Source organism: Aythya ferina (assembly GCF_964211825.1).
Source record: "Aythya ferina genome assembly, chromosome: 3".
Lineage (NCBI taxonomy): Eukaryota > Metazoa > Chordata > Aves > Anseriformes > Anatidae > Aythya > Aythya ferina.
Genome location: NC_140298.1, coordinates 94,177,440 through 94,189,794, shown reverse-complemented (window position 1 = coordinate 94,189,794; position 12,355 = coordinate 94,177,440). Strand labels below are relative to the sequence as shown.

Genomic DNA, 12,355 nt, shown 5'->3' with positions numbered 1-12,355 from the left:
TGATGGAGTGTTTTACTAGAGTCAGATAGTAGCAGAGGCATAGACAACAGATAAACTTGCATTACAATGGAATCATAAATAATAAATAATACTATCAGCCTCTGTTCTTAAAGATCCCAACACTGCTGGTCACTGCAGCAAAAAATTAAAAATGTATTTTCAGGGCATGGTGTATACATTACCTTTTTCTATTTCCCTAAATGCTTCCCTTGGCTAACAAGCAGCATTTCTCCATTAACCAAGTTGATTTGCAGCCAACTCACTTTCATCCACATCCCTATCTTGGTCAAAGTCTGGAAAAGCTATTATACTTTGCCATCTGGGTTGGATGAAAAGGATACAGAGAACTGAGATCAACAGCACACTGATGACACTGGAGCCAAAACCTCCCACACTTTCCTTTACTATTATTTATGGTAATAGTATTATGGTGTGTATGGTGTTTTACAGGCAAGACTGAAGACAGAATTCTAGAAGGCTGAAAGAGTGGTGTTTTTCCACACACATTGAAAAAGCAGAGGCATGATCATCCTTACAAGACTAACATGTGAAAGTAATTTGCCCTTATAATGCTTCGGGATATCAATGAAGAAAAAATGAGTACGGTGACAAGCCAGCCCATCCACCCTATCAGATATGCTCTTTGAATACCTCATTGTCAATAAAAGTGAATTATACATAGATCCTTAAGAACTCAAGTAAAAAGTTGGAAGCAAACCAACTATCCTCAATTATTATTGTCATCAAAATCACCTTCTGTGTCCAAAGCCAATGCCTAAAAGATCAAGGAAATTTTTAATTCAAGTACAGCTGGCCCACCACTACTTTTTCCGTAGCTTTCTCCCCAAAAGGCACTGATAAAAATGACAGTAGTTTAATGGTTATTTATTTAGCCATGGTTGGTAACTCGTACTTCAGGAGAATTTGAAATTTATAAAGCTCTTTAGAAAAATAACATCTGTTATATGTTATCTGTAAAGTGTTACCATAATAATTTCCCAATAGTAGGAAGGAAATTATAGTATCTTGAATGCTACACCATTCTGAATGTTATAAAAATGTTCCATTTTTGCAGCAGAATCAGTAAAATATAAGCATATTTTTAAAATATCGATTTCTGCCCATTTAACTGATAACAGTTAAAGGTACTGAAAAATTTCCTTATTTAAAAATCAGAAAAAGACAGACACTGCCTTACTTTTAAATAAATATTTTAATATTTTATCATTTTTATAAGCTTATTACAAAGTACACATATTATAATAGTATGTCACAGTAAAAATAGGCATATTTGAGGCTTTCTCTGAACTTGTTAAATTTCTGCTTTGTTTCATGAAATAATAATGCAGTAAGGTTTTAACATGTTCTAAATCATGTAAACCTGAAAATAGGGGAGCAGAAGAGACTGGACTGGTACAGGAGAAACTATGACAAAGAGAAAAACAGAATGGGATCATATCCCTTCAGACTATTTTGAAAGAATAATGGTTGTCATAGCTGTAAAACTGATAACAAGACCAGTAGGTTAGTGTTAAATAACTGTAAAAACTTTTACAAATATATTTTATCATCATTAGCTGTACTTTCTTTTTACTATGACACTACTAATCTTGACCAAAGGATTGTTCTAAACTCTGATGATAAGATAATAATAATTAGGGTAAAAATGGCAATCCAGCAGTACCACTGACTAAGCCCAAAATGTCCTCGCATGTCCTTAGTGGTATAAATGAATTGGAACTTAAGACATGTGAGCAAGATATCTACACACGGATAGAGGTACCTCATGCCTACAGGTGTGCTATGGATTTTAATAAATTTAACTAACATGTACTGTCTTAAGGTTCCTGAAACAAGGCATGTAGGACACCACCTGTGGCCTGTTTGAGGAGGTGGAGTACACATAAGATATTATGGAGCATCGAGGAAGCATGGCCAGCTGAGACAACCCATTTCTCAGTACTGTCAGCAATGGCCAAAAGAATATGACATAACAGCTGAGCCCAATTCAGTTGGTTAATTGCATTTACCAGTTGAGATGCATCCCACTTGACTTCCAGCTGCAACTACAGAGGGCATGGGTCTCCCCTAAACCCTGTCAATATCTGTCAAACCTCTGAGCTATCTCAGTTACCCCGAGGCAGCTCAAACAGCAGTAGACAACTATGCTTAGGCAACTAAATAAAAAAAAATGATAGGGAGACAATTCTCAGTCACCAGTATATTCCTCTCCATGTAGCCAACAGCCAGCTGGCTTAGTAGCTTTCATCTACTACTACTTTCAGTAGTTTCCATCTTCTTCATACCATTCAGGCGAAAGGGTCAAGCAGCTCGCCTATCCTCTCTCTTGTCTTTCCCAATAAATTCTTCATGTAAGCTGTTTTGCTTTATATGAAGCCAACATATAGTTCAACTCCAATTATGTTTCCAAGCTTTTAAAAATTCAGCTGTGATCAGCTATGGATTCAGTTAAATCTTTCTCTTAATCCCAGTGTTCCACATGATATACCTTCATCACTTAGCTTGCTCCCCCATTTCTCACATACTAACACCTCTATTTAATCTCATCTTAACTACTTGCATTAAAAGTAAACCCTAAAGCCACATACAGTTCCTTTCCAGATGCTGCTGTTGAATTATTTCCCTATGGGTTTCACCTAACATTCCACCAATGTCCTCTGGCGCTTCAGTCCACATCTCATGCATTCAGAGCCTTTAAACTTTTTTTTTTTCCAAGAAACTCATAAACTAACACCTTTATTCCCATACAAAACAGCTAACATCTGTGGACAAAAAAAAAAAAAAAAAAAAAAAAACAGGCAGAGAAGAAATGTCTACCCAGCACAGCTTTTCACCAATGCAACATTTAGCAAGTTTTGCTTGTAATAATTTTTTTTTTTTTTAGAAAGTATAATTTTCTTATCACCTGCAGCTTCTTCTTCACATTCTAGTTTTGTTCCAAATAATAATCAAAGTCTTCACTGTCTATTATGTTTAACCCAGTGAAAGTCTGGAAAGTTGGTTACTTGCAACTATAAAACCCTGTGTTTAAAGAAGCAACTCCTAAAATTATCCCTGAAAGCATTGTCCTGAAATATAAATCATTCATTTATCAGTTTTCTGACTTCTCTGGAGTGAGAGATTGATTAAACGATCAGAAAGTCAAAAAAATAAGTCTGTATCTGATTCATAAACTCAAATTTAAAAAACTCTTTGTTCATTACAACTTATATCCTTTTAAAAAAACATTTATCTCAACTCCACTGCTTAGTTTTCAAGTTTGCACACTGCTTTGACATTTCTGCCCCATGAGGTCTATACAAGTGTATACCACTAATACAGCAGCCATAAAATATTTCTCCTTTGCTGAAAAGCTAAAATGCTGCATTAGCTTTACTAGTATTTAGCACAGTTTGAAAGCCTGATTTTGATCATGGAGCTACAGGTTTCATATTACATGCTCTTATCTCAGAAATTCCAAATCAGGCAATAAAGCAACTTTTCTAAGAGTTCAATATCCTGCTGAGTTCTTCCATGTGATAGAAGATAGATGGCTTCGATAGCCAAAGGGAACCTTCCCCTATAAATTTGTGTCTGGCAGATTTTCTTTCTCATTCTTAAAAATAGTATCTTTCTGTTCCAGCATTTTCTGAAGATCAGTTAGTTGATGAGCCTTACTTTTCACAAATAATTGAGTGCGTGGGCCTTGATTGTGTAGTGAGTGCATCAAGGTCCACATATGCATTGTGATCTGTACTGGCACACATTGTGGTACATATTCCCCAGCAAGTTCACAATACCACACACCATCTTTAATACACATTTTCTTTTTCATACTTCATGTATCTTTTTAAATATACATGTGGGGGAAAAGAAGAATGTTAAAGAAAATAGTTCATCTTTGTTAAATGAATGAGGGAGCTAAACAATAGAAGAGAATTCAACACAGCCTGAAGTATTAAATAACTACTTCTCTGAAGTCCCCCGGAGTTTCTTTTAACATAACTCCTTCCACATTTGACACACATCAAAGGATATCAATAACCTTTAATTCCTAAAATTTCAGAGAATCATCACCTTGGTTAAATACCTCAAATATTTATGCTGTGAAAGTGCAGAGGGTGACAAAACTTATTTCAGCTTTGTCTCTGGACACTACCTCCACTGCACCAGTTTCTCACTGCATGATATTCACATGGAAACTTCAATTCAAGCACACACTTTCATAAACAAGTCAATCTTTCATTCCAGACGCTGCAACCTTCTTCCTCTGAAACATCAAAAAAGCATTAAAACTGAAAGCAAATAAATGTAACTGCATTCCACCTTTAAGCCAACTCTAAGGGAGAAAAAACAATTTGTTGATCCAAGCCACCAAAGAGACTACTGTTACTGATATTTATCAGTCACCTCATCAAACATTTCAAAGATTCAAAATCTGATTAGTTAGAAACAGTTAATATTTTGCTTTAGAAAAGCTTCTATGACCAACTGTTAGTTCTTATAAGTAGTCTGATAAGGCGGCTTGTGAGATTTTCTTACCCAAACTAGAGTAACTATGAAACGAGAAGAGTCACAGCTTGTAAATTAAAGTGTTACTAAGATTAAAACCTGAGCTAATGATTACATTCCCACTTATTTCAGTAGGAATTAAATTTGAATCTTCTTGAGCTTAGGCAAGTCACTTAGACTCATCCCCAGCCAAGGCAAGTAGAAAATGAATTAAGAAGAATGATCTCAAGTTGTATGAATTTTAGAATGATGACTTGACACATGGGGTGTCTGAAATTAATCTCTCTCCTTGAGCTGGCAAGTGAGGAAATGAACATCACTGTGCCCATATGTAGTCTTTGAAGGAGGTGGAGGTGGGACAAGTCAAAAACAGGATCTCACCAAAAAACAGATGTTGGGGCTGAGTAGAAATTTCCTGTGTATTTTTTTAATTCCCAAATTTGCAGAGCAAGATCTGTAAAATCCTTTACAACAATTCCAGCTGCATTATGAAGTTCTAAATCCACATAATAATCCCCATACAGCACAAATCTGTATCAACTAAAAGGTTTCTGTTATCTTTCCACTATTGACGATCCAATGGCACAAAGAAAAATAAAAGTCAGTGACCCTGCTTGGGTCAAACCTACCCTTTATTATCACCCTTTTAATGTCTAACATCCTGTTTGGCAAGTTTAGCTAACTGACTACTTAGCCTTTTCAGATTTTCCACTCTTCACCCACCAATATTCTTGAGCTGTTATACTGCAGCATGAAGAATATCTGAAAAAAAAAGAAATCGAGGTGAGTCTACCACCTTTGTCTTCTAAAGGGGAAATTCCTCTTGTCTTCAAAGGAAATTTTTGAAAGAATTCAGTACTGAACTCTCTCTACTCCTGTTAAATTCAGTGGGAATGTGTTGTGCTTTTTATTTACATGTAGTGTCAGCATGTGTCAGCATGTCAGATATTATTTACCATCTCAAAAGTCATCAACAAATGATATAGCATTCTGATATGTACTTTATAGTTGATAATTCAACTCCAAATTGTTCTCTATTTTTAGTAATCATTTTTACTTTATTCTTGTATTTATATTTATTGCTTGAACAGCATTGTATGCTTTGTATCTTAACAACACAAAGCTAGTAAATGATGCTTTGGATGCATGGGAATCTGCAACAAAGCAAAAAAGTCTCATTCTTGGGATGTATTACTCAAGAAAAAAGATCTGTCTATTGATAGATCTGTATTGACAAGGTCTCTACACGTGCAGGAATCTGCAGGGATGGAAATTTGGAATTTCCAAGTCTTTTAGTGATCAGTTATTTAAAGTACATGAAAGACAACATTAAGTGAGAATACCTTGGAAGTTCTGTATGAAAACACAGAAAGAGGTAAGAACAGTGGGTAAAAGCACAAAGAGAGAGAAGAACAAAAAAGAATGCAAGATATTTGCCCTTTGCAATTAATATGCCTTCTCTATACAGAATTCTTTAAGTATGTTTAAAAGATGTCATCCTTCTAAAAAATCAGGCAACAAGAATTCTGCAATATAAAGGTCAGGACCTCTAGTTTCTTTTTTCACACTTGAAAATACACTTACTATGCAATTTTCAACATATTGAAACAAACTGAAAGTAAATTATGATGAAATTATTGTATACTGTATTTGTCGTAATGTTTGCAATATCATTGACAGAAAATTTTTGTAATTCTTAAACTAAATAAGCTAAATAAAAAAAATTAAAATAACATAAGTAGTTATTTAAGAAGAACCTGCAAATGTGAATTTGTTCCTGGAATACATAATTGCATGGTGATAAAAAGAACACAAAATGTAGTATGTTTCAAATCAGTCGGTTGGAGGCGTAGCTTAAAGATTCCAGTAAAACAGACACGCCTTTTATGCAGGTAGCATAATACCAGACACCTCATTTTTTATGCTGTAATTTCAATCAAAAATCAACTGTTGAACACAAAAAGTAGTAAAGACAAATACACATCAGCTTGTTGAATGGCTTGTGGTTTTCATCACATTATTCTTGAATTACTTTAAAAGTAAATTTGAGAGGTTTTTACCATATGGTTAAAAACGTGATTGTATATTGCAAAATCCAAACTGCCACATTAAAACTGCAAAAGTAAGACAATTCCATCTACCTCTTGATCCAACATTGTGGGGCAGTGAGGAGATGAGAGAATGTTCCATTCCTGGAGGTATTCAAGGCCAGGCTGGATGAGGCTTTAAGCAACCTGGTGGGAGGTGTCCCCGTCCATGGCAGGGGGGTTGGAACTGAAGGATCTTTAAGGTCCCTTCCAACCCAAACCATTCTATGATTCTATAATCTGCATCATAGAATATTTTAGGTCTGGATCAATACAAATAATTTGGCAATTAAAAATAATTGTGACCTAGGCACTAAAACAGAAGATAGGTATCTAATTTAGAGGACCTCAGCTTTTGTCCATTGTTATACATATTTATATATGTTTGGTGCAAAGAGTTTATGATCCTCTGTAGTTACAAAAATTGACAGTAATGTACACTGTGCTTTCCAGTGATAACATACTGAACTATTAATAATTCTGTGTATTGCATCCTATATAACAGCCTAAATCTGTGACAAAAATCCTATGGAATCATGTAGTCCACATCAGCATCATTTAGATAGATCTATGCATCCTAGAGTCACAACCACATCCAGCAGAGCAACAGATCAGAAATTTATTTTTCAGTCATTTTTGCTTTGCATTTAGTAGATATAGGCAACTCTCACCAAAGCAGATAAATCCTAATACACTCCTAATACACCACACCTTTCAGTACACCTAGCCAGTGGCACATTAAAACAAACCTGTCCCATAGAAAGATGCCTATTATTTAGCTATATTTGGATATAGCTAATAATATAAGCTAATAATATAAGCTAATATAATTATATAATAATTATATTATAATATAAGCTAATAATATAAGCTATAATAGCTAATAATATAAGCTTTCAGAGTAGAGTAGGATGCACTGATTCAAAGTGACAGAAGATGAATATTCACACTGAAGTTGACATTGTGACCTTAACTAATCCTATTTTTCCAAAGTACTGTAAGCCATGTGATGCAATAAAAAAATGGACTTGTAATTGCTTCTATTTCAAAAATCATTTAAATGTTTATTCCTATAGTCCTTGTTATATAAGCTTTAAACTCTCTTGGGAATCCACACACTTTTGCTACTATGGACGTCACATCATTGCTGTCGTGGCTGTGATGTGTAAACCACACAGCTGTCCACACATTAACTTTACGGGCAGCACATGCGTGTAAGTATGACTTGGATGGCCTAAAAGAGGACTGTTGTTTTTTTTTTATATGTGTATAATTTTGTATAAATTGCAGTAGCACTGTATTAGAGACAGACTACCGAGAGGGTGGTCAGGCACTGGAATAGGCTCCTCAGGGCAGCTGCACGTCATTGAGCCAGAACAAGAAGCATTTGGACAACACTCTTAGACACATGGTCTGATTTTTTGGGTGATTCTCTGGGGACCAAGGAGCTGGACTTGATTCTTTCAGGTCCCTTCCAACTCAGATATTCTGTGACTCTATATAACCCTATTTCTATGCCTACATTATAAAGGTCTTTCACCCTGTTACTTTGGTAAGGAAGTTATTACAGTATGCCCCTACTTGATTCTTTAGCTTTTAAGAATTTCTTCAGAATTTTAACTGTGTTTAATATGCAAGCAAAGTATGCAGTTGTGTGCGTAGCAGCATATTCCTCTACTTTAAGCAGCTCTTCCCTCTTGTCTCCCTGCCTGCCCATCCCCTAGGTGTTAACAGTAGATATCAAACAAACCAAAGTCATTTAGCATTGCATCTCCATTTTCCTGACCATTCCATTGGTGCAAGACCTAAGCTGCTCCAGCTGGAAGTCAGTTTCTTCATCATGACTAACCAAAATTGAACAAGCCTCAGAAACAGTCTTCTGCAATGGCATTAACATTTCCCTGTTCGATTGGAAATACCTTATCTGATATATCCTAGGATTTCATTTGTTTTTTTAACAGCTGTATTGCATTGGCAGCTCACAGTCCTCCCATGATGTGTTAGTATTCCATGCTTCTTCTGTTCTTCAGTCACTTCTAACTGATAATCTCATGGTTTATAGCTAAAAGCAGAAGTTTGGGTTATTGGTCTCAAAATATCTAAACATTTTGTTGTCCTGAGTTTCATCCCAGTCTTTTACACCACTTCTTCAGCCATCCAGTTCTTCCCTGCTGTGTCCTTATGCTGTGTCTTCAGCATATTCCCAATGCATTAAAATTCCATTTTAAGCTATGCGAAAATAAAATATTACATCTGTGGGATGAGACCAACATTGGTTGCTCTCAGAGCATTTCTCCTTCTTGCCACAAGGCTTCCACTACGGTAGAGGGCAACCAGCAGCAGCAGATGAACAGCCACCAGCCTTCCTCCCCACTGTTCAGCCCAAGCTTTTTGTACAAATGAGAACACAAAGCACATTACAAATTCCATTCAAGTGCCATGAGTCACTGCCAGTAACAATCTTGATCACTGTGGAAATATCCATAATGTTGCAAAAAAATCCAACGCCACCTCATTTCTAAGTAGATCCTTGACCATTTTTGCAGTTCTGATATAAATCCAAGTGTTTAACAAACTCTCATGTAGCAGAGTATTCGAAGTTGCTTAAAAGCGTTCTCAACAGTGTTAGCAGCTATCACTGCTCTTAGTAAAACTTACCTATTAACAAAAACATTTACACCGTAACACTAAGAAAATGAATCAAAACTATGATTCTCTTGTATAAAATGTATGATAGCATTTTTTTTCTGAAGAAAACATGATTAAGAAATGAAAAACACGGAATAATGCACAGCAACAAGAATGTCGTGTCCCATTGACTAAGTCAAGTGTGTGATAGCTTATCTACACAATATGGAATATTTTAAATGTAAGTGAAATGGATGATAGTAAATTCCATTAACAGATATTGGTAAATTCTGCTTACTGTCTATTTAGCCTTTAGCCCAATTACCTTTTTATTTTTACTTCTTTTCAGTAACTTTGCTCTCCAAGCAACCCTATGTTTTAAAGTGAAATATTCATGGAATTGTAATAGCTGGAAGTTGTATGGAGCTTACCTACATGAAGTCCTGTGCTTACAACAGTATTTTTTATGCCTTGGCAAAGTTTCTAGCTACATCTCCCATAAGCATTGCTTTGGGTATTTCACATGAGTAGCTGTGAGATATCAACCCAGATCATCTGAAGCAAAATTATAATGGAGTGTTGCTAGCTTTCATGTCACTGAGAATACTGTATTTGGCATGATCTTCCCACCTCTAAAGTTATGTTGCTACCTAGTATTTTCATGTCAGTTCCAGATGGTGGAGAAAAATGGAAGGTGTGTTCCTGGTATATCTGAAGCATGTGGAAAACAGAAGAAAGATGCAATGAACAACAAATGCATTTTACACGATTCTTAACGCAATTTTGTTCTAGGTCTGCTTTTTATTGTTTGGATTAGTTACTGATTACTGGGGTTAGACTTGGAATGAATGATCAGGCACAATATGGTTTATCAATACATGGGTTGCCATAGCAAAGATAACATCATGTTCAAAATTTCCTACTTTGAGTACTTCATATTGACATCTTCCCTCAACATCTTTCTAGATTTATCCAGCCTCTTCCACTACAGCTGGCTTTCCCTTTCCTTCATTTCTTCCCTTCCAAAGCTATGATGAGCAGAGTCATACCCTATGGCGTTTGCTTGGCCATCTGCCTAGGTGCTTCCTCATCCCATGTCCTTTTCCACCCCCCAAGTACCTCCACCACTCCCCACACCTACTCAGAAGCGATGCAGGATGGCGAGCCCCCACCTCTACTCTCCCTCCACAAGCCCACCACTACCAGGAGCTCAGCAGGCCATGAGAGGGTAAAATTGTTCTGGAGGCGCTGGTGGCTCCGGCTCTGCCTTTTGGCAGCAGCCTTGCAGACCCCAAGGTCAGTGCAGAAGGAGGGCAGGAGGTGCTCCAGCAGAGGGGCTCCCCTTCACTATGGGACACACTTTAGGGGCCCCGGGGTGCTGGCAGCAGCTCGGGGGCTCTGCAGGATGCTCGACTTGACTCGAGCTTCAGAAACACGAGCTCGGGGCAGTGATGACCATAGCGCGGCTCGCCGACATTTTGCTCACCCCACAATGTCACAGCTGCTCACAGCCGCTTGTCCCACATGGGGTTATAAGGGGGGCAGAGGGGACACGCACACGAGTGGCTTTCCATTAACACCTCCTCACCCCTATCCCTGGCTCCCCCAGCGAGGGGCGGCGACCCCCGCCCGGCCGCGCGCTGCAGCCGCTCCCCTGCCTCCCCCTGGCGGCCGCCGCGCCGCCCCCGGCCGCCCCCCTCCCACCCCTTCACCCACCCCTAGGCTCGGGGCGGTACCTGCCCGGGCTGCGGCGGGGGGACCGGCTCCCCGATCCACGGCTGCTCCTTGAGGAGATGCTGGTAGCTGAGGCAGTGCTTCAGCGCCGACGGCACCGTGCCCATGGCGGGGCGGCCGGCCGCAAGGTCAACCGCAGCCGGCAGCCGCCCGGCCCCGAGCAGCGGCGCCTGCGAATGGCGGAGGGCGGGAGCCCGCACCCCCGCCGCGCCCCCACCCGCGGCCGCTGCGGCAACCGCCGCCTCTGCCGGCCGCCAGCCGCCACCGTCGGCCTCTCCTCACCTGAGGAGCTCGGCCGGGGCCGCGGCTGCCCGGCGTTGCGGGGAGGGAACCGCTGGGGAAACACGGGGACCCCGCGGGGGAGGCGGCGGGGAGCAAGCGTGGGGGCACCTGAACCCCCTTGGAAGTGAGTGCAGCCTGAGGAAATGGAGCCCAGCCTGGGCTCTGCGTGCTTTCCGCAGGGCCAAGGGAAGGGACAGGGCTGCTGGGAGGGATCGTGGGGCTGTGCAGGGTGTTTGGGATAAAACCTGGCCCGTTTGGGATGAAACCTGGCTCCTCGGTCGGTCGTGGGGCAGCAGGCCTTCGTCGAGGCTTTCTGTGCACGCCCGTGCTTGTGGTGGTTTGGGTGGCAGAAACTGGGGGCAAACGCAATACTGTTCATGCTTTAACATGTCTCAGAAGCAGCAGGTTGTATTTTGTCATCTTCAGCACTCAGTGTGTCAGCCAACTTTCCAGGCTACTCGCAAGTGAAACACCGTATGCACTGGAAATTGTTTCTGGATTGATTCCTTTTCCTGGGTATTAATGAGTATTTAATTTCACTAAACCTTTCCCTCTGTCATTTTCTGCAAGACTACCAGATTTACAGTTAAGTCTGTGTTTCCATCCTTTGCTGATAGGCATGATGCCCTTGAAGCACTGCCTTTTTTGCTGTATTGCAGTTCGAGCTTGCTCTTCTGCACATCAAAACCCTTCCCTGTTTCTGTTCCCATTGTAAACCAAACCTAGGTAGCATTTGAGGGGCTGGGAAATTTTGCTCTTCAAGCATCATCACAGCTCTAAAGAAATGAAATATTTAAAGTACAATTTTTAAATTTATTTTTAAATGGCACTAGTGGGCATCTCTAATATAAGTTCAAATCTGACCACAAGGAAGTGATGAGGTGTTGACTGTGATCTAAGGTAGTTACTATCTTTTCTCTCTTCTTTTGGAAAAAAAAAAATGTATCTTCAAAATTCTTACATTTTAACAGTTCAAAATTCCACTAATTACCTATTACATGATGACTCTAGCTTCATGATAATACCCATCATAAGCAAGTCATACTTAGCCATCAAACTGCTACCTTCTCCAAATTAAATCCCTCTCATATCCCTGCTCCTTAGCATAACCA

The 12,355-nt window shown here is 39.3% G+C and overlaps 1 protein-coding gene across 4 annotated transcripts in view; it reads right to left on the bottom strand.

Annotated features, from left to right (window-relative positions):
- HMGCLL1 (3-hydroxy-3-methylglutaryl-CoA lyase like 1) overlaps positions 1 to 12,355 on the bottom strand; it is a 234,821-nt gene that overhangs the window by 72,565 nt on the left and 149,901 nt on the right. The window contains exons 1-2 of one of the 4 annotated variants that reach the window (XM_084515683.1): positions 10,964 to 12,128; positions 5,236 to 5,274 (exon numbers count right to left, since the gene is read on the bottom strand). The exons of 1 other annotated variant lie outside the window; for it this stretch is intronic. In XM_084515683.1, the coding sequence (XP_084371809.1) occupies positions 5,236 to 5,274; positions 10,964 to 11,068 (144 nt within the window). In that variant the 5' untranslated portion in view covers positions 11,069 to 12,128. Of the gene's footprint in view, positions 1 to 4,090; positions 5,275 to 10,963; positions 12,129 to 12,355 lie in introns of those variants that run through there. 2 more of the 4 variants (XM_084515685.1, XM_084515688.1) reach the window with 2 other exon arrangements.